Here is a 22,935-nt window from a genome sequence, read left to right as displayed (position 1 = left end):
GGGGAACCAAAGGAAACTTTAAAACGAGTCATTTTTGGCTTTGTTAGTACACTTGATTCGGATGTATCGGCAATTGTTGGCAAGCCACGTGAAGCCTTTTGGAATTGACTATGACCCCAGCAGTTTCGGCGGCCTCGCTCTTTCCGCAAGGATTTCGATCCGATTCAATCCGCTCTGACTGTCACCCGCGTGTAGTAAATAGACATAAAAGAAGGGAATAAACTCTTCCGACTAATTTGCTACTTCGATCTTTAATTCTATCTATAGATAGTCAGTCAATTAGGAAGGAATGAGTTTTGGATCTTGTTCTCATGGACGACAACTCAAATTCCTCTGCCTCCCAATATAATCCATGATTACACGATTGTGGGAAACCATCAATTTCAATACCATCAAACGAGTCCAGGTTCTTCTAATTAGGAGTCATCGGATTCCTTTTGATCAACATCTCCCGTCTCATGTTTGGAGTCCGAATAATTTTTGTCTGTCTAGAACTAACAAATTCCAATGGCTACATCATGCATGTTCATAATTAAGCCCAAACTCGGGTTGTTTAATAACTGGATTTGAAAAGACTCTAAAGTCTATTGAAAGGACCAAGTTCTAGCCGAACTCTTAACGGACTGTACCATGAGCAGCTCAAGAGCTGTCCAGTTTCTTAGGTCTCAGATTATATGTATCGCTTAAGAAAGTGCAAAATTTCCGGAGCTGACTCCCCAATAGATAACCAACTCGTACATTATTGCATCTTCCTCTCGCTATGAAATCTTGAACACCACCAGAATCACATACTCCATTACTTAAGTTGGTCAAAAAAAAAGAAAAAACCACTGAAAACGGAAACTGAACGTACACTATAATTAATGATTTCAGTAGTAGGAAAAAAATTCTGATTAAAAGCAACATTATTCTTAAAACTTGCAACGTTCATTTACATTTGAGGTGAAAAATATATCATAGAATTATGCATTGTACTAGCATAAGAGTTTGACAAATGAATATATGGTGTTTGTAATATGGTCTTGCAATATGTCAGCCATGTACAATAATTAGATCTTTGGAGAATTGGAACTTTGTTGATGATTCGTTTATGGTGTGCAACCAAAGGCGAGAAATTATGCATTCCGAGCAGTTCTACGTCTTCGAAATAGCCTAGCAAAATATGCGGCAAAGGGAGTCTTAGGAACTGGAACGAGCTTTCCGATAATGGCAAGAGGCCAGCTGTAAGAAGAAGAAAAAGAAGTTCAGACGGGATAAAAAATACAAAGATATCTTGGTTCAAAAATTAGGAAGTTATCCACGACAAGCGATTTAGTTCACCGTTTATTAAAACTTCAATCAAAAGATCTAAGGATATACAACATGTTATTAAGAAAAACAAAGAGTATATATAAAAATAGTCAGATTCAGGATACTTGCATTCCATGAAAAGCTCTAACTGAATGGAAATATTGAACAAACCTGACAAGGGCAATACAAATGGATACAAGCCAGAGCTTCCAACTTAGCTTCACTGTTGAAGTAAACTTTCCGAGGAACTCAATTATGATTATCTGCAAAACAGTTTGGAGTGGCACTGTTAATACCAGGAAAATGTCTGATATTTCGAAACTATTTAATCAATCACGATGGCTGCTAACCTGGAGTATAAAGGTCAGTCCAACGATAGCCATAAAGAGGTGATTTTTTGTCACGCCGCTGAACACATTGATTTCATCAGGCTTTCGAGCATTGAACTCATTGAATATCTGTAATTTCAAACATTACGGTCATCAATTATTTGAAACTTGAAGCTAGTGAAGTTTTATAAAATAAGAACAGGCATCGCCAAATTCACATGGTTTCGAGAACTTGAAGACTTAAATGGCTTTGGTAGAATTGGTCTAGAGTTTCCGTTTACAAGACGTCATGACACAGAAAAACAGTAAGACAATTCTATCCAAATCTCTGCTTGTATAGAAATGTTTGCAATCCGAGCCTGTAAAACTGACCGTTATTACAGGATCACTGTTTTTTCCTCTTTCATTGTTTTTTTCACACTTTTTTTTTTTTAGAGTGAGGGCATTAAATGAAAGAGAACTAATTATCAACAATGCACTTACTTGACAGAGGACAAATGCATTGAATATTAGGGAATTCTTGACTTCTACAGCATGTTTCCTGGAGTCATGCTTTAAATTAAGAATATCAAGACCAGCAAAATTGAGCACAAGGAGGACGGTGACTTGATATAAAGCCTGCAGTGAAAATGTGAATATTAAAAAGACAAGAAGAAGCAGTAAACTGGCATCCACAACCCTATAATAACCTTAAAAAGTTTCCCCAACCTCATCAGATAAAAAGGAAATACCTGGATAATTAAGTTCCTCCACATGATATTCGTTACAAGTGGTTCCCTAGGGCGAAAACAAAGAAATCAGATCATGGCACATCAGGTCAAAAGCAGTTCGTTTGGACTATTCAACTACAAAATTATGTCTGGAATTCAGACATTCATTAAAGCACGTTTCTGAATCGTCCAATTATTAGAACTTCAGTTCCTCCACAAACGCATCAATTCAAAAGCAGTTCATTCAGACTATTTAGCTACAAACCTATGCTAAGAATTTATAAATCGTTAAAATAAGTTCCTGATTCTTCCAATGGTTAGAAATAGCATGAGCACGATCCATAATCATTAGCCAGTGAAAATCAAATAGAGGAGGCAGGGAGAAAAAAGGCGATGGAGCCTGAACATTGCCGTAATACACTTGACAGAATAAAATTAAGAAACATAAGGCATCCCAAACTGTTTTCCTATAAGGAGAGGATTCTTCAGGTACGTGAAAACTGACAAAAAATATAAGCATAATATAGAGAATGTTAAAACATGCGATCATGTGGTACACGTTGCAGGGGTGCAACTTAAATAACAGGTTCAATTCCTAGAAACAACCTCTCCACATATTATGTGGGGGTAAAGTCTGTATACATCTTGCCTGTCCCCCACCCCGCCCACCGCGGGAACCTTGTGCACATAAGGTATTTACCTTTTACAAAAAAAAGGAAAAAAAAAGGGGTTGTTTCTGGAACAAAAAAAATGTGGCAACATCTTTTGGTTTCCAGATGCCTTTAAACATATAAAGACAATTAAAAAAGGTTGAAATTCATCATATGAAAATACCCGGAACAGAGGAAGACATTGAATATCACAATTACACGCAATGAAATGGCGACTTCAAAAGTACAATAAAATATTAACAATATTTGGCTAATCACAAGCACGAATTTACAAGAAAATCAATCACCAAAATATGTATAAAAGATTGTGCCAATGTCCTTGTAGCCAAATGACAGTAGAGAGTGAGGCTGTGTTGTTAACCATAATGTTTTTTCTATCAAAGATATGTATCACACCAGAAGTCACAAATACCAGAACAATTGCATGGAAATTTCCCAGCTGTTAGCACATTTCAGCATACTCAGTTAAGCTTAACACATACTAACCTTCGACCAACTGGTGTTCTATGCATTAAGTGGTCTGTTGGTGGTTCAGTAGCCAGTGCAAGTGCCCCTAGTGTATCCATGATAAGATTAACCCATAGAAGCTGCAGCAAAAATCAGGAAAGTTGAAATTAGTCAACATAAAGGTGCATTGAATGTAATATATTTCATATCACCAAAATGAGGATAATATTATATATTTGAGTTTCTCATTTTCCCAAGTCAACAGCAAAAATTCAAAAATAAATCTTGCATATACAGTAAAACTAAATTACACCATATCCAAGAACTCAGCACCTAATGCATGAAAAAGAAGGCAGGGGAATGTTCTTCATATTCTTTCGCAAGATTAAAGAAAAAAGAGGATATTGAATAACAAATTTTCATTTCATCATTTACCAGTTCTTTGATACTTTTTGTTAGTACCACAATAAAGTGGAAGCTACCAATTGCACTAGTAAGGATTGAAGCATACTTACTAGTAAGCCTATTTATAATGTCTGCTAATGGCTTCCTGTATATTCAACTTAATGAAAAGCTTTAAATTCCAAATGTTTTTGTCAAACATCTATGTTAAGTTTAAAGAATTCCAATGCACAAGGCTTTATCCCCGCAGCCGCAGAGGCAGTTTCCAAGTGGAGCAACTTTTTACCACAACCCCAGAGGTTTTTCCTTGCCAAAGATACATGTAATTTGGAAAAGTATGACTACTTATCCTTCGCTCCTTTATCTGCCTACATATCCTAAAAATTTATACCAAGTTGAAGGGAAAGAGAACATCTTCCAAGAATTAGAGAGACACCTGCACAGCATTTAAGGGAACATCACCAGAGGAAACTGCTGCAACAACATTAATTACAAGGGCTGCGACATTAACCGTGAGCTGGAATTGTATAAATTTCTGAATATTGGCATAAACTGAGCGCCCCCAGCGGACAACCTGCATGAAAGATGAGAACGTCATTCTTATGCACCAATTAAAAGTATAGATCGACTTTTATTAAATCATACATAAAGCCAATCAAAGAAGGATAATTTTTTTGAAAAGAAGTTACCAGTGCTGAAAGTGGAATTCTATACTTCTGGGGGAGTTTATCCCTTCCCCCTTTTACAACTGACTCCTTAATATCTTCTGATTCTCTGACATTTAAAAAACCTCTTTCAAAACCCCTTATAACTAGGAGAGGAAGAAAAAAGAAAAGCCCCCGTATCTATTTTTCTCTTATTTTCGCCTGGTGTGGATTCAAAAGGAGATAGCCAATTTGAAGAAAACCTATATATTAGAAAAATATATCTCCCTTTCCCTCATGTAAATTCTTTGCTTTCGCTTTTGAGTGCAATGTCGTTATGTTAAGAATAGCTTCCATTGAACTGATAATGATACCAAATCTTAGAAACAATGATGTTTTTGAGAAGGTATGAATAAGGTTTTATAACCTAAATTTTTCCATTTAGAACACTTGCAATAAGGTCAAGAAAAGTTCAATCCCAGGCCCAGCCAACGGCACTGGATTCCTACAGAAATTCATCTATAAACTTTTCAAAACTGTAAATTGTGAGAACAAATTTCAAAACAAATTAAATTTACAACTAAGCAATTCAAAAACAAAGAGAAATACTTCCAAATTCTGTGGGAGTATGAAGCATATTTTTAGAGTCCTAAAGGAAGAAAACATGCGAAACAATGCCTTAGCAATGGGTTTTTGCCTCGAACCTTCCGTCAGCTTGCTTAGAAACATTCTTGACTAGGGTGTGAGAAGTTTTATAAGAAAATATATGAAATAAAATGAGATTCTTACTTTATACTGACTTGTAGGATTTATAACTTGAGAGATTTTAATTGCTTAAAAGAAAAAGATGCTAATATAGTGGAAAAAAAACAGAGAGGAGAAGCTGAAAACATATTTGTACAACCTCCCAACTGCCAGAAAATAGGGGGAAACAAAGCAGAAAAGAAACTAAGAAACACTTTCTCAGATACGATATAAGCAAATAATATTCTTACCTTAACAACTGAAGCAAAGTTGTCATCCAAGATAATGATATCCGAGCTTTCTTTCGCAACCTCAGTCCCTTGAATTCCCATAGAAAGACCTATATCTGCCTAAAATACACAAGGGTAAAAACCCAATCAACCATGAAAAGAAAATGCAAAATAAATAGGGGGAAGCTAAGGTGAAATTGCAAAGTGCACCACTGCAGTCAAGGGCCTATAGTAAAAGAGACAGAGAGAAAGTCATGTCATGTGCTGCCAGGTGACCACTAGAAATATAACAACCAGGAATTTTATTTTCATTTTAAGGCAAATGGTTCCTAAAAAATATGATTAACCCCTTTAACTTTGCCACAGTTTATAATATGGAAGATACTAGATGCCATAAAGATCTGGACATCAATAAATAATCAATGTCTACACAAGAATGCAACTGGTTCAGACATTTCGTACATGTCTGCCTCTACACCTTTTGAGAACATAGGCACTAACATAGATCTCCTGAACACATGCAAATGATATACATTGGTTAGAATGTGCATTGATTTATAAAACTTGCATGCATACCAAGTTTCTTAACACATTAGTAGCCTTTAATTACATTAAGAGCACGAAGGGACAACTAATTATTCAAAATAATGTATGCGCATGATTTATTTCATGCAACAAGTCCATATGCAAGTGGAAGCACTAAATCTCAAATTTATATCTTCACAAGACAAGTCCTGGTGACACAAATTTATTAGAAATCTGTGTGGTTTAACAATCACATTATCACAGAGGCTGAAAGAATAATAAAATACATACATGCCGCAAAAGGCATAAATGTCCATCATACATTTACAAGATACAATTCAAGCACCATTTAAATTCTAATACAAAATACACAAGATAAGGATTACAAACCTCATGAAGTGCAGGAGCATCATTTGTGCCATCTCCGGTGACAGCTACAACTTCCCCTCCTTTGCGTAGTGCTTGCACCAGCAACAGCTTATCACTAGGAGAAGACCTCCCCATCACCTATGCAGTACCACTCCAAAATTAGCCATTTGTGTTCTTTTTTTCCTTTGTTAAGAGTATAAAATGAAGCACAAAGTTTATACACATGGTCACTAAAATTCATGTTAAGAGCACACCGTTATTTTTTGGGCAACTTGTTCTCTTTCGCTCTCAGATAATACACGGAATACCCTTCCTTCGATGATATTAGGTTCAGTGGCATCTGCATTTGAGCTAAGAATCCCACACTCCAAAGCAATTGCTTTAGCTGTTTGAATATTGTCTCCGGTAACCATCCGTACCTAGAGTTTTACAAAATACACGATGTCCATCATCCATTGTTCAAATAATTTAAACACAACATGTCTTGGTATTAAATAAGACTTCTTTATAATTCTTGTACGTCAATACGTCATAGATCTACAGGGATTTTAAACAAAAGTAGATGACTATAGTTTATCTCATCATAAAATATTTGAGGAGAAATTATAAATTATTAAATTCTGAACTGCAGTTCAAGCCACATGACAACTTGAAAAAGGCAAAACTACCTTAACACCAGCATCTGTGCATATCTTCACTGCATCTTTGACACCTGGGCGACATGGATCCTACAATAAAAAAATTATCATCAGGTAACAAGGCCTGGCCACACATCATTTGAAGAAACCAACTTTATGGGAAAGAACAGATAACTAAAGGTTATTTTCGGTACTTAATAGGAAATGGGAAGCCCCAAGAGCATGATCTAACTCTATTCAGCAACCAAAAGCAACAAAGATTTCACACTGCCCCCTCAAATGCATTTAGTTTGTCGATGCTTCCTATGTATATGTAGCAGTTGTAGAAAATAAATTTAGCAGTTATTTACACTGATAGGTTCAGTAGAAAACTTTCACCACTACTTAAATGAGAGGAAATGAGGAGGCATATAATCACTTAAATAACTAATTAAAATATCAAGTCCAACCTCGAAAGATAAATCTGTTAGAGAAATTTATCTTCTCTCAGCAGCTCAGTATCAGGTTAACGTACGTGATGTGCCTCATTTACACCTTTGAAAACACACAGATAAAGTACAGGATATGCAATTCGAATCATACATTTGTTCTCTGATTCAAGTTTCTTCCATCTAATATATAACTAAAATCTATCAGAAACCATTATCTTCTATCAGCATCAGGTTGCTGTAAGTGATATGTCTCCTTTAAATTATAATCCTATACAAACAGAGAGGTAAGCTACAAGTTATGAAATTTAACTCACACAATTATTTTAAGTCTAAATTTTCTTCCCTTCTACTCCAGAAAAAGGTGGGAAAAGATGACGTGGAGAAAATGGAGTAAGGATTGTTTCACCTTATCAAGGTTCTAGGAGATTCCTCTATAAATTAAAAAATCACCGAGCAACGATTCTCAATCCCACAGAATTTTGAACACCTTACCCTCATAAAATTGAACCCCGGTAACCCGAAAACAGGTGAACCAAATTTCTAATTTTTTTCGAATGAAAATTTTCTTCTGAAGTTAGTTATTGTAGAATTGCATTAAAAAAAAAAATTTGTTTAACAGCCGGAAAGGCACTTCCAGGAGATTGCTAATAATTATGCATTTCCTAGGCTCTCAGACTTACATGCAAGCCATATAATGATAGACAAACAAAACAGGCATCAAGCCATTAAATATTTTATAGTAAAGCGAACAGGTACTGGTTCAAAACCATTTGAAAGCTCAGCAATTTTAAAGATGTCATCACATTATGACTTGGAAAAATGAAGGGTAAGAAAAAGGATAAACAACTCCCATGTAAAAGACTCGCAACAGAGGCAAGGTCGGAGAAAAGCAATATGTAGACTTTCTTACCCCAATATAGTGGAGAAGCTGTTGTCAAAATCTACGACTGCTGGTTGCGTCGATGCTACTATACTACCAGGCCAAAACTTGGCCTCTTTAAAACAATAAATGAATGAGAAGGAAAATATCATAACAGACTACAACTTAAGGATCCGTTATGGCGAAGTCCAAATGTAACAGACTACCACTTTTCTAAGTTCTAGTTCTGCCATATAATGCATTTCAACAAATATAGTCTATAGCATCCCAACCCATAATGCATTCCCATAATGAAAGCTACAAAGGCCCTCAAAAAAGGTTTAAAATGTACAAATGATTAATTTCCTCAACTTTATGACATAAATTTATCCAAAAAAAAAGCAAATAATGGAGCTGTCACTTAAAGTACAACGTCTTCATATATAAATGAATAAACACCAAAACTAGAAGTGCCACAATATCGTTTCAGAATTCACCTTTATACCAACAATAGCCAGCAAAACCAGATCATTTTCAGGCAGAACCCATTGGTCCAATTGTTCCTCATTGGCGGGGACCTTTTCTAATTCATATGATCGGTATGCGATGGCAACACAACGCAAGCTGTTTGCAGCCATGTCATCTATGGCTTCCTTGAAAAAATCCTGCAGAAGGGTTCAATTTTATACAAGAACAATTAAAACAGAGGAAAATCAACCAGAAGGGGAAGAGGATTTTACTAAATATAAAATGCAAGTTTAGTTAATGAGTGCTTCATGCTGTCAAAGTCAGCTGCAAAGACTCCTAAACATCTGTACAGCATTGACAGCTGACTTTGACGCATGCAACTCATCATTCTCATCACCATCATTTAAATTCTGACTAAAAGCAAAAAAAATGCCAGTATAAGCAATTATTTCAAAGTATTCCTCTAATAATATGAAACTACTTGTAGTCCACAATACTTACCCTATGACAACTGCTTCATAATAACTATACGAAACCATTAAAGACTGGCAAAACAATATCTAGAGACCCTACAATGTATGTATCCAACCATCATCCCAGAATTTCCTAGGCGATACATTAAATCAAAAGCAGATTTCTATGTATTGTCAGATAGTCTATGAAATAGATATAGTCATAAGAATGAATGTTTATGCAAAAAAAAAATACATCTATTCACGTCGACAAGACTGCAAAGAGTAGATATCGATAGTATTCTCTTATATACAGCCAAAAGCCTTCTATTATTGAATTCAGATTAGTGATTTTTGCCCGAACTGCATGATCTCAATACCAATGTGTACTTAATTTTTTAGTATAAAATAAATAGTACCTTGTACATCATTCTTATTTCTCACAACAATTTGTCTTCTCAATAGTCTTGCATACAAATACTAGTAATACTATCATTTATAAAAAGAATATCAGTACATAATTAAAATAGATCCTGGCAACCATGACTTAGGTGCATAAGTTAACTTAACGGACTACTCACACACAAACAAAATCAGCACTAGAAATGCTAATGCTCCCAAGTCCCAATACTTCATCATAAAATTTGTTGGAAGATCATAATTACTCAAGAAGAAAGTACTATTCAAACCTTATCTTCATCGATGGATTGCAAGCAACCATTTGAGTCAAGATAACCCGAGCATGATGCTAGAACTATCTCAGCTGCTCCCTTCCAATGTAAATGTACCACAGAATCAGTCTGCCATGAACCAGAAGATGAAATAACATCACGATAAGGCCAGATTATTAGATGCAAACACCTAGTGAATTAGGGTAAACAATAGTATTACATATGCATAGAAAAGGTTGATGAAACATGTCAAATATCAAATGGTATCATGTCGTCTATTGTACTAATGTAATACCACGAGTTAAGAAAAATTTAACCAGAGCTTCATTAATTCTCCATAACTTCAAATGAATTCTCAAATTATTCCAACTTTAGAGTAACAATGCCCAAACTAAAATCACGAACAAATCCCACAGTTACTGCTCAATAGAATTTTTCCCCAAACTAATCCTAGTTTTATATATCCATAAACCAATTGTACCAGGTTCCTGGATACCACAAGTGGGTCTAAGATGGCAGATCTACACAGGTTTATATTATGAATAGTCTGCTTCAGTGTTTTGATATTCTGAACCTACAAAGCAATTGCACTGCTTTATCAAGGCTACCCCATTTTAATTTGAGTTACTAATTAAATTTGCTAAAAAAAATAGAAAACAAAATCCATGCAATGAGAACCAGAGCATAAGAATCATCCCCAAAAAAGGTTATAAAAAAAAACACCTCGTGCACAAGGCTCCCGCGGTGTGCAGGGTTAGGGACAAACAAGATGTCTGCAGACCTTACCGCCCACATAATATTTGGAGAGGTTGTTTCCAATAATCATCCCAGTGCAACTAAATTAGTGATGTTTTTGAATTTATTGCATGGACCATTTCTGTGGACGTTAGCAAGGCACTCTAGATGTGTCTATTCTCAGCCCCTAGGCACCCCTTTAACAACAATGGTTTGAACTTAATTCATTTTGAGGTTCCTCGTTCAATTTGAGACGAATGAATCAGGACTAACAGAGTGCTACCACCATGAACAGGCACAAAACTCAATAGAGCAAAACAATAAGTTCCTGACGTCCTTACAAAAACATAAAGTAGCAAATGACATTTTCATATCCTGTTACTTTTTATGGTCTATCTACGTGTGTCGAAACCATTTTCTTAACCATGCATAGAACAATTTCAAAGTGAGAATGGGATATCCAAACATTACGATTGAACATACCAATATGATCCTCAAAGACAAATGCATTAAGAAGTAAAAACACAAGCATTTACCCTTTTTAATGCAACACCACCTCGCTTCTTCTCTGAGTTGAAGGGAAAAACATTGAGAATCGTAGACTCTGATCTGATAACATCAAATTTCATTCCCAACTGCGGCCAAAATGTTGATATCTAAGACTAACTCCACCGAGAAAAGAATTAACAGCAACCACCTTTGAAAAACTAAAAGCCAACCGAAAAAATATATAACGGTCATATAAAGGCACCTTCACAGCCCAAGAAAGAATTGCCTTTTCAGTGGGAGATCCAGAAACCTCCATCTTTCCACCATCCTGCCAAAAAATGTGCAGTTAAATAGATCTGACACCAAAAGAGTTGGAACAATCGATCAAAAATAGCATCCAGATAAACAAAGGGAACCAACAAATTTAGTGATAAAACAAACCAACTAAAATATCAAGATTGTTGTCCTTCACAAGCAGAAGGTACTAGAACAAGAGAGAAAATGACCCTGATGATCTTAGACGAGGCAAAATGAAAATCCATCTCCAATTGGAAGAATTTCTAATGCAGCAGAATGAAAACAAAAGGATATTCACAACCAATATTGTTTTTCGACATTATTCAACAATCAGGTGACCTAATATGTTGATACATTATCAATAGTATTTGGTCAGTATCAAAATGAGATATAGTTAAACAAAAAGCTTATGCCTTAAAGAGGTTGAAGATTGGTGATTTTAACAAAACAATTAAAAATTAATAGCACGTATTTCATTGCTTGCGTCATCCAAACACTGAATATACAACACAAATTATTCAATTCTTCTATTATGACATCACCTATTTCATTGCTTGTGTCATCCAAACACTGAAGATGTATTCTAAACACAGAGTTCAAATTATGACATCAAAGATGTTTGTATTGGCACTGTCAAACTATTGCTTGACACAAAACTGTTCCAGAGTTTAGTGTTGATGCATAGCGCAATTATAAGTATATGTATAACCCAGCACACAAGGCCTCTCGCAGTGCTGGCAGCCTCAGAAAGGGCACTATGTACCGCAAGAAATTAATTTTCCAAAAATATCCTTGGCACTACTGCAATATATACCATGGACTGATACACCACTTCAGATTTCTTTTCTCTTTTCAACAAATGAACATCAACATTAATTGATTTTTCAAAGTTCCTGAAAGTTTGCCCAAAATCATACTTTACTGAAATTTCCCCATTGCATTTAGCAGAGAATCCAAGTCTCAAACTCAATCTAGTGAAGTCTGTACGGAAAGGGTATACCCTGTGAAACCACAGAAGAGATATTGTTCCCTTTGACAAAGAAGAAAGAAAAATGGTGCAACTTTGACTTCCCCAAAATATATTTGAAGAATCCCTCAAACAGTCCAGAATAAGCTAAAAACTTAAATAGGCCAACCATTTAGTGTCCTACTCCATGTATTAAGAATCAAAAGTAACAGAAATAACGTTTAATAATTTTTTCCTTATGTTATATCATTAATTTTTGACTAGCAGTCCACGACTAAACCACAAGAGCTCCTCAAAGGAATGCTTAGTCTTACCTTAGGAATAAAAACATTTCCTGTAGTGTTCTGTGCTACACCCTCACATATAAGAGAGGCGACAGCTGGGTTCAACTGTGAGGACTCATCTGATGGACTTATCTTCTTTCTTCCAGCATAAACCTCAACTACAGTCATCTGTAATGAGGAAAACATTGTAATCAACAAAACCATACTTATATCACCTTTTATTAAGTGTAAAAAAATAAAATAGGATACACAAAAATATTTAATTAATTTCCAGTGATTTCGTTAACCAAAAAGGTCCTTGATTAGATTGCAATTTGGAAATTTGAGGACTGATCCAGCACTCTACATATATGATATCTTATACAAAATAAATGCAAACTACAAAAAAGGAGATGAGATCATTCATAAGCCCTGTGATCTATTTTGGTGCAGTAAAGTACAGAAAAATACAAACAGTAAAAAAGCTCAAGCTATATATAGGTTAGATTTACAATTTTTACCACCCAGAAGTAATTTCTTACTTATCCACCCTTGATTTGACTCTGCCCCATCTACCAGTGAAACTGGCAAGAACTAAGAACTATGAACCGGCACCATTGAAATGGTTAGAAATTTTTTGTTAAATCCCCCCCCCCCCCCCCCCCCCCAAACATATCCTAACACATCTTAAGTATATCTGACACCAAAAGCAATTTTCCACTTTCAATACAAGGAAATTGCAACTGATCTTGTTAGTAAATATCCAGGTTGTATCAATAATTCGAGCATTTTTAAATGGCTATAGCAAGTTTTATGGAGCATTTTAGCATTAGAGTGAAGAAGCCCACCTGATTCAAGGTCAACGTTCCAGTTTTATCACTGCAAATTGTTGTTGCAGAGCCCATAGTCTCACAGGCAGAAAGCCTACGCACCTGCACATATATGCCATTAGACTCTACCGCCGTATTACTAAAATTTCAAGAAGTGAATGCTTTGATGAGGAAAATGGACAGTAATACTTGCCAAGGCTTTATCTGCCATCATTTTCCTCATCGAGTACGCAAGGCTGTAGAGGAGTTGAAGTACAAAAAATGATAAAATTAGGAGAAGAGAACAGAAAGACAAAAAACTATGCGCTGTGGCCTGTGCTGTTATTTTCATGATTATGAACCAAAACTGCTTCTTTATACATACGTTAAGGTAACAGCTAAAGGAAGCCCCTCAGGCACTGCAACAACCACAATGGTGACCTGTATATTGCTACAGTTAAACGGTGAAAAATGAAAATACAACAAATAAAAAGATAGAAAACATGCACTGACTGCACTTACTGCAATCGTGAAAATTTTGATGACTCCATCTATTGCATTACTAACGCTAGTCTTGCCTTTGATGAATTGAACGGTTCCGTCTGAGTTCTTCGTATTTCCAGTGAAGTATCTATAAGAATTGGCTCAGTTAGTAGTAGGCTAGTAGTAAATGAGATGAAAGGAAATTCATGGAACAGGAAGTACTTCGAAAAACACAAAACTTACCTGACCAATAGGACAGCAAGTACAGAAACAGCCACAACAAGGCCAACAATGCCAATGAAAGTTGCAACTCCATTCAACCGGACCTATTTCATGTCACCAAAAGACAACTTTAATGCTGTCATCTGAAGTGCAAATAGTGTACTGAGGACCATCATCAAAGGTTTTAGGTATACAAAATTAGATGTAAAATGAAAAATTGATGTTCTCTTTTAATTAATGATATTCTCCATTGCGGTTTGTGCCAATTTCCTAGATGTTTTAGCCTAGGATTTGGGTTGCCCATAAAAACTGAGCACTGTATCTATTGAGGTACACTCGTAAATCATGGCATTCACAGCCTTTGAATATTAATATTGTTTTGCTCTCTTAATTTCATACCCTAATTTCTACACTTTTATCTCAAATTCTAATTCTTAAATTCAAATCATCACCCATCATAGATCCACAAGTAAAGCAGCAACAAGCGAGATAAAACCTGCAAGGGAGTCTCTTCACCAGTATCCTCAGATATACTTGCCATCAGCAATCCCCACTCCGTATTAATTCCAACACCAGTAACCTATAGAAAACTAAAAAAAAAAATTAGTGATCTAGGAAAAAGAAGCAGTGAAATGAACTTTTTTTTTATGACAAAACAGTGAAATGAACATGAAGAAAGTAAGTTCCACAAACAAACAAAAATCCCAAAAAGGAAATGAATGATGAGACGGACAAATGAGCATAATAATCCAACCCTCTTTCAGTGAACTTTAGGTTGTGGGATCCGTGAATCGCTGATGCAGTATACACAAGGACACCTATAGGGGAAAAGTTTGACAGAAAGCTTTTTGGCTGGAAAATGAATCATCCATCCAAGGCAGGTAGGCTTACCAAATCTCTCTCCAACCTCTCAGTCTACCTATTTTCTTATCTCTATTTCCTAGTCCTGCTTCTGTTGCTAGAATAATAAGAGGCTATTCAATGAAGATTCCTGTGGTAGACAGAAGTCATGGCAAGAAATCTCATGCAGTTAACTGGAACACTTTATAGCTACCAAAGATAATAGGCGGTATTGGCATAATCTCCAGCTCCAATTGGAGAAACTGCTACTTGGGAAATGGCAATGGAAATTCATCATCAATAAAGACCATCTTTAGAGGTAAGTAATTGTTACAAAGCATGGCATGATCACGAATGCTTGCTGGACCTCACTATGGAAGTTCATCTGGAAGGCCAGGGATACTTGTTTTGCTTATACATTCTATGAACAGGGAACGAGAAAAATATATCAAGTTATGGAAAGATTAAAGGACAGGTGAAATGTCTTTCAAGAGGACATTTCCATTCTTTACAAAGAGGACTTTTCCAAATCTTTACACCCTGGCAACAGATGAACAAGTTCATATCAAGGATTTATACAACTTCTCCCCTAATTGCTTCTCTTGGAATATTATTTTTAATAGAGCTGCACAAGACTGGAAGAGGATACATTCTTCTCTTTCTGGACCAAGATATTTCACTCCAACATCAATCCTAATCTAGAGGACAAGTTATGCTGAAAATATCTAAAGACAATTTATTTACAGAAACTCTTTTTTATCAGGTGCTAATAAACGAAAAATTCCGCTATGGCAACGTTCAGTTTCGCTGGCATTGCCTTCGATACCCAAAGCCTCCGTAAGTCTGCTTTCTTCTGCTAGGAATACTTTTGAGGAAGGATTTTGACTCTGGACGATATGCAAAGAAGAGGATTCATTCTGGTAAAGTGTTTGCAAAAATGATTTCGTCACTTCAAATAGGTTGTCTATTGTATTGTTTTTTTGGTTTCATGTTTTTATATAATTTCTTTTAGGGAGTGTTCTTGTCTTTGTATCTTGTTCACTGTTGATTGTAACCATGGTATTCCTCCGCCACAAGTGAGGGCATATCAATAAATGTGTAAGGTACCATCCTCTTCTCTATAAAAAAAAAAAGTGATGAAAAATCAATTTTTGAAAGAAGCACCACAACAGCAAGCTATTGGTGCGGAGAAAGCTCCAGAACTGCTTGCCAAGACAGAATTTCAGCATGAAAACATATGTGCAAAGGTAAGAAATGTTATCCTAGCAGAATCTATGGCAAATAAAACCGCTAAAGAGGTTAAAGAAGTGAGTTCTATAGCTGTAGCAGAATCTGATTTTGGGCAAGCGAATTTACTTCAATTTTGAAATCAAGGCAACAGAAGTCAAGGAATAAAATGAGGCTCATCCAACAAACTCAAGCAAAGGTTGCCTTTCCTACACCAATTCAATTGATTGAGTTCATTATTCTGGAAAAGTTCGGTGACATTCATGGAGAGGATTTTTCCTGTAATCAAAAGTCCAAAGCGGACTTGTTTATAAGTGACAAGGATGGTGATCAAGAGGACAAGAATTTTTCTACTTTGCTTTTTCAAAACTTAAGGTCAAATTATATCCAGAAGGGGGAGCTTGATCAAGAGCATAGAAGCTACTGTTTACATCAGGGTAACATGAATAGTTATATTTCAGTTTTGATTTTTTATATAATCTGTTATTTTTCTTGCTATGTTTTAGTTTTTTTCGCTTTTTTTCTTTTTTGGTCTAAGTAGATTTCTTAGGGTTTTTTAGTCCTTTAAGACTCATTGTGCACAGCAGCTTTATTAATATTGCAGAATTTTTATCAACCCCAGAGACTCCCTAGAGTATATTTGTCTTGTTTCTTCTTCAATTTTGCATATTCTACTCTCTAGTTTTCTGTTTTTGTTGCTGTAAATCTTGTGCATTGTTTGGGTGAGGGGAGCGGAAGTGGTGGGTTGGGTATTTAGAACATGCTTCATGTTGAAGGAGAACGTTAGTATAAAATGAACTAACCTTACTGATTTCATATCAAATAAAAATCGATACCATCACCAAGGCTACCAAGCAAGTAAACAATGAAGCAACAAAATAATAAAATGTAACGACAATGACTAGTAATAATTATAATACAGATATATGATTTACCAGCATAGTACCAACACCATCAGCCACTTTGCAGCCAGACATCAAAAAGGGTGCTTTCTGATCCTTGTGAACCTACAGGGGAACATTGGGCCTAAGAATAATAGACTCAGACCATTAGTAAATAGCAATACGAGAATGTAAAATCTACTCACGATCTTGCTTTCACCAGTCATACTAGATTCATCTATGGCAAGAGAATGACCAGTAATTAAGATTCCATCAGCTGGTACCTAAGTGCAACCCCCAAAGAAACTAGTTACACAAAACCACCAACAGAACAACCACCAAAATGATCACAAATACTCACTTGATCACCAATTCTAAGAGGGACAACATCACCAACGACAAGATCGAATATGGAAATCTTTATCATTCTACCACCTCTCATCACCTGCACACTCAAAAACACAATACTTTGAGTCCTAAGAGGGAAATTTGAAAACTAATTGGGATATTCTCACAAGTTACTAACCTCTAACTGTATATTTCTCTTTTCCTCATTCAAATTTTGAAACTGGAGTGATTGACGATAATCACTTATTGCTGTTAAGTAAATGAAAGAAAGTCAATAAAGAATCACTAGTTTCATATAAGAACTGCCACTGCTTCTAATTTGAAAATTTTAAGTTGGTATGAGTGTAAGATCAAAGATGTAATTATATGAGGAAAAAAGGAAACTTTGCGGTTCCCTCCTATTTGTAAAGAATCTGTAGAACTGCTGGATTTAACATAATCTGTGATAAGCAAGTAAGACAGGGATTGGCTGCACAGAAACATAATCAACACTCCGGTTGGCAAGTGGTTGCAATGTTTCAAATTAGAACTGAGGAAATCCAGCTTTACATATCCAGATCCAGAAAATTTTTAAAAAGAGTTTTCGAGTTGATAAAACTATTAACAAAATACTCATTAAAAACACTAAGTTTAGGATAATCCTATCCTGGAGCCAAATTCAAAGCTAAAATTCAAATTACTTGATCGAGAAGTGAAAACTTAATCAACCCAAAATCTTAAAAGTGAAACACGCAAGTAGCTCAGCAGCTGCTAAGGTTGAGAGTGCTGATGTACTATTCATGCTCCACCACAATCATTACAACTTTATTTAGATGATGGAATGAAATAATTGAATAACAAATACTTCAAAAACTCATTCCAAACCACAGGGGAAAACAAACGGAAAAAATAGAATAGAATAAAAAATTTCTAAGCTTCATCGGTATCACAAACATACTGACACCTCAAACAGAAAATCAGGTCAAGGAAATTCAATACCTGTCACAAATATAACAAGGAAAACAGCAAAAGCAATGCTTCCCCCATCATACCATCCTTCTGCCAAACCCTGTGAAAAGTATTAAAAAGAAGCAACAGCAAAATAGGCAGACAAGTCAAGCAAACACCAGTAGAAAGCAACTGAAGTTAAAGTGGAAAGGAGTAGGTCAAAGAAAAAGAAAGGACAAAATGCATGCATCCTGACACCATAAGTTTGTTTTGGTAACAAAGAATTCCCCAACCCAACATGCCCACCGGACAGTTGGGCGGACTCATATTAAGGTCCCCGTTATCATATACCAAAATCCTGCCATAGTGAGTTGAGTAGAAGATCGGCCTAGTTAAAGCAAAAAAAGATATAAGATCACCTCTCCCCTATCAGCTTGAGCTTTTAGGAGGAACGGTATTTCTCATAAGATTGGATAAACATGTGTTTTAAAATAGTATAGTGGTATTTTTGGTCTATGATAAAAGTTAAACAACTCCCATGAACAAGACTCTCGCAGTAGAGGGGATCAGAAACCTTTATATAATATGTGGAGAGATTGTTTCCATTAATTGAACATGTGACGTCTAGATTGCACCCCTGCAACTCTACCACTAGATCAAATGCTCGCATGTAAAAAAGGTAAACAACTCTCGTGCACAAGGCTTCCACAGTGGGTAGGGTTGGGGATAGGCATGATGTATGCAGACCTTACCCCCTAATATGCGGAGAAACCTCTAGGTTGCACCCTTGCAACTATACTACTAGGTCACTTTATTTTTGTATATTATGTGATTTAAAAAAATTTAATGGTATTTGATCTATCAATTAAAATTTTAAAATGTTAAATTCCCCAATGGGATAAAAGCACTGAGCCTCTAACTTTTGAGTTCATGTCTCTTTTTATTTTTGAAGTACTTCTCTAAAGTCACCAAACACCAATGTAAGCCCTTCACCCTTCCATGAAGCACTTCTACATTGTGGACCCAAGTACCAAACAACCACCAAGTTCCAATCGCAATTTATCCACAAAGCAAGTTGGGTATTGTGTATCACCTACTTTTTGCATGGAAATTGTGTATTGCATCGTACAAATTGAGATGATGATATTTATCGTGTCCAAAAGAGTTCAAGAAACAATAGTTGGAATTCAAAGGAAAACAATATTACATAGGTCTTAATGTCATTCCTATCACCAAACAAGCATAAAACACTGAAAATTCATGAGACACCAGTTGCACAGATAATTTATCCCATACTTCAAGGAAAAAAATAGGTCAAACTCTAGGGATGTCTCATACCATATAATACCCATTGTTTCTTCCATCCATCCTATGTAAATTTCTGCCTCCACTTTATTTTTTTTCTTAGACCTCCACAGTATTGAAACAAAGACACATCATGGATACAATTAGCAGTTAGCCATACCAGTTACACTAAAAGTCCTACCTCATAGCTTAAGAACAACGCTTTATCTTTTACACAAGAAGAAGATATATCAGTCCAGTTACCATGATAATTACAGCTATAGACCTCCTATTATCTGGGTCAGCCAAGCTTTTGAGATCCATGTTTCTTCAGTTACAAATTCAAATAAATGAATAAAGCCAATATATAGAAGACTAAGCTCACCTCTGTCTTTATTCCCAGTGCCAATGACACAGCAGCAGCAACAATCAAGATGATCAGGGTTAAGTCTTGCCAAGCTTCCCAAAGAAACCTCTGAAATACAAAAATAAACAACAGCGAGAAAAAACGTCAATGTGAAAAAACAACTCTTTATAAAACAGAAATGAAGAAGTACTATACCAAGAAACTCCGTCCTTTTTTCTGAGGATATGTATTTGCCCCAAATGCATTCCTCCGCTTTAATATATCAGTATCATCCCCCTTGATTCCAGTTTTCAGATTTGTTTGCAGCATACTTGATAAAGCCTTAACCTGAAAACCAATCATGCATTATTATAACAAGGCATTCAGAAGAACAAGGTTGAAACAGGTGAAGTGGTATCTGTAAATGACTTACACCTCCATATTGTTGTAGAGCAGATATTTTATGATCTCTGGTCATTGAAGCAAGTTGTTCTAGACCAATTGCATAATCACCACTCGGAGTTGGAGGTGTGACTGTTGTACCTAACCCTATACAAGTATGAAACAAGTTAACATGGGAATGTCGTCATCGTCTTCGTCATCATCATCATCAAAGCCTTTATTCCAAAAGTTTGGGGTCGGCTACATGAGTTTATGAGAACATCAACGGGAATCCACCACATGTAATCGTTTTCTCCGTTCATTTTTATCATGGATCATACATTCATCCACTCCTATTAACTTCATATCATTTCTTATTACTTCAAGCCACGTCCTTTTAGATCTTCCTAGTCACTCCTACTCTCTCCTATACAAATTCTCTCGTTCCTCCTCACCGCTATCTTTACGTCGAACATGTCTATACCATCTTAAACGATTCTCGTAACTTATCTTCAATAGGTGCTACTCATTTCTTCATAACTTATCTTCAATAGTCCTTTGATGACATTAAACTGATCCATTAGAAATCAACTGGAAAGTAATCTGGTTTTGTACATTTATAATTCAAGTGTCTTAATGTACAAAATAGAGTATTAACAATCTCATATACAGGACTCACAATGAAAATTACTAATTGCATGCTTAATTGTAAGCTAAAATCATAATTATCAAAGGCTTCTTAGTCAGTCCAGTTCTCAACAGAATGTCTGCCTGTGTTTTACCACAATATTTTCATTTGTTTATGTCTCATTTTTCCCTCCAATAAACGTATAGAAGTAGAACCTTTGCCTCAAGTCCAAGTAAAAATTAAAGTTACTGCCAATAAGAAATGAAAGAAACTAATCTAGAGATGGCAAAATTTCAAGAGGACATACCAATTTGTTCCTCCCCAGCTAATCTGAAAAGTAATGCTGCCTGATACAAAAGTAAACATCAGAATAACAAAATGAAACAGTCTAAAAGTAAAACAAAGCGCCTGTAAGAACTGGGTATCGACATTAGAAGCATTACTCTTATGACTTGTGCATGCGCCCTAATCATGCTCCTTCTCTTGTCTTTCTCTTCTTCCTTTTTCAAATCCAAAGTGTACCGGAATCGACGAAAAGCATTAAGAACAAGTGCAGCTTGCTGTAACAGAACAAAAAATCCTTCAATCCAAAACTCCTAGATTAACATTAAAGCATGTTGTTCACCGAATAAGAACAACTAGAACAACAGCTCATATATATATATATATATAGCCTCATTTATCAGTGCATTACGGATAGAATTACAATTTATCCTCCATTATACGCAATTCAGATACTATTAGCATTGTAATAACAAAAATTCAGCTTTCATTTCTCATAACAGATGCTGATCACATTTCACAACCATAACGACGAATATCCAAAATATAAAAAAGAGATAGAGAGTGAGCGATTACCCTCCATCGCTTGAGCGCCTCAGGGGGTGCATTCTTGGTTTGGGCGATGTCAAAGGGATCGGACTCGTCCACGACCATGGCCTCGTTCATAGGTCCAGCCTCCATGTCAGGATGGTTCTGCTTGTTGGGCGACAAAGACGATGCCGTACCAAGCAAGCCATGCAAGGAAGAACTACTCATGATTTCCACCTCCTCTCAATCAATCACTTAATCACTCGTGCAAATGTCTATCGCCTGCTGCAATGGGAATCAAACCAACAACAGAGACGCAGCTACGGGAGAGAGAGGCCAACCAACCCCGACCCCCAAAACAAGCAAATGCAAGCCACGAAAGAATAAATATTTAGACCATCAAAATCGACACCAAATTCTAAAACCACAAACTACGACTAGTATGTTGTCTGGACTTGTTATTCAATGGGAGTCCGCTGATTGCGGACCGATCTTTCAGTTAGCATTCGCGGAGAAAACGAAGCACCAATTAGGGCTCTGCCTCTCTCTCTCTCCCCCCATTTTTTATTTTTTATTTTTTGTAAAAATTCAAAAAAAATTATATATATTTAGCTAACAGAAATCTTTGAAACAGGAAAAAAAGAAAAAAAAAATGAAATTACCTGAAAAAAAGAAGACGAAGAAGAAGACTAGAGAGTCAGTGGCAGCAATTTTAGGAGTGTTCATATATGGAGTGTGAAAGATCTGTAGCATCTGATTTTCTTTCTAAAAAGAAAATCCATAGAAAATATATATTGAGTTGAGAAGGAACCAGGAAGTTTCCTACGAAACTTCCCGCCATGACCTGCAACCAACTTTCTTCTGCATGGGGGTATGATTCATGAGATAAAAGACATTTGTCCTTTCGGTGGACCCCGCATCTCCAATGAATGGCACTTGGTGGCAGACGTTTTGTTAGTGGATACTGGATACCCACTTAAAACGTTTCCTTTGTTTCTCTTTTTTTTTTTCCCCTCTAATGTTCCATTGGCTTCAAGGAAAATCAATCTTTCATGCAAAATATACCACCTCCTGTGTGAGTTTTTTTAAAAAAAAATGGGAGAAATTCAATCCCTGAT

The 22,935-nt window shown here is 36.0% G+C and overlaps 1 protein-coding gene across 4 annotated transcripts; it reads right to left on the bottom strand.

Annotated features, from left to right (window-relative positions):
- Positions 1-878: 878 nt before the first annotated feature.
- On the bottom strand, positions 879-22,619 carry LOC120010795 (calcium-transporting ATPase 9, plasma membrane-type-like). Of its 4 annotated transcripts, none has more exons than XM_038861654.1 (34): positions 22,480-22,619; positions 21,866-22,099; positions 21,451-21,567; positions 21,315-21,354; positions 20,432-20,547; positions 20,215-20,346; positions 20,038-20,127; positions 18,420-18,489; positions 17,620-17,690; positions 17,455-17,538; positions 17,300-17,377; positions 17,148-17,219; positions 14,642-14,725; positions 14,167-14,249; positions 13,963-14,071; positions 13,826-13,881; positions 13,655-13,697; positions 13,480-13,563; positions 12,683-12,820; positions 11,367-11,432; positions 11,152-11,250; positions 9,899-10,009; positions 8,787-8,954; positions 7,030-7,089; positions 6,616-6,780; positions 6,383-6,499; positions 5,489-5,587; positions 4,286-4,423; positions 3,487-3,587; positions 2,351-2,396; positions 2,103-2,237; positions 1,641-1,748; positions 1,462-1,553; positions 879-1,221 (listed from the first exon to the last, which is right to left on the bottom strand). In XM_038861654.1, exons 2-34 carry the CDS (start codon positions 22,043-22,045, stop codon positions 1,116-1,118), a joined length of 3,258 nt encoding a protein of 1,085 aa, XP_038717582.1. In that variant the 5' UTR covers positions 22,046-22,099; positions 22,480-22,619; the 3' UTR covers positions 879-1,115. The 4 variants fall into 4 exon arrangements, with proteins under 4 accessions (XP_038717582.1, XP_038717581.1, XP_038717580.1 ...); XM_038861653.1 differs by having other exon boundaries at positions 21,866-22,137; positions 22,480-22,616; XM_038861652.1 differs by lacking the exon at positions 22,480-22,619 and having other exon boundaries at positions 21,866-22,471.
- Between the last annotated feature and the right edge of the window lie 316 nt (positions 22,620-22,935).

This window comes from Tripterygium wilfordii, chromosome 12, assembly GCF_013401445.1.
Source record: "Tripterygium wilfordii isolate XIE 37 chromosome 12, ASM1340144v1, whole genome shotgun sequence".
NCBI classification, from domain to species: domain Eukaryota; kingdom Viridiplantae; phylum Streptophyta; class Magnoliopsida; order Celastrales; family Celastraceae; genus Tripterygium; species Tripterygium wilfordii.
This window is presented reverse-complemented; position numbering and strand designations above follow the sequence as displayed.

Coding starts and splice junctions, on each gene's coding strand:
- LOC120010795 (XM_038861654.1), bottom strand. CDS start 22,045: ATGAGTAGTTCTTCCTTGCATGGCTTGCTTGGTACGGCATCGTCTTTG. Junction 21,355..21,450: donor CGCATGCACAAGTCATAAGA/GTAATGCTTCTA, acceptor CTTTTGTATCAG/GCAGCATTACTTTTCAGATT. Junction 2,397..3,486: donor AGAACACCAGTTGGTCGAAG/GTTAGTATGTGT, acceptor TTTTCGCCCTAG/GGAACCACTTGTAACGAATA.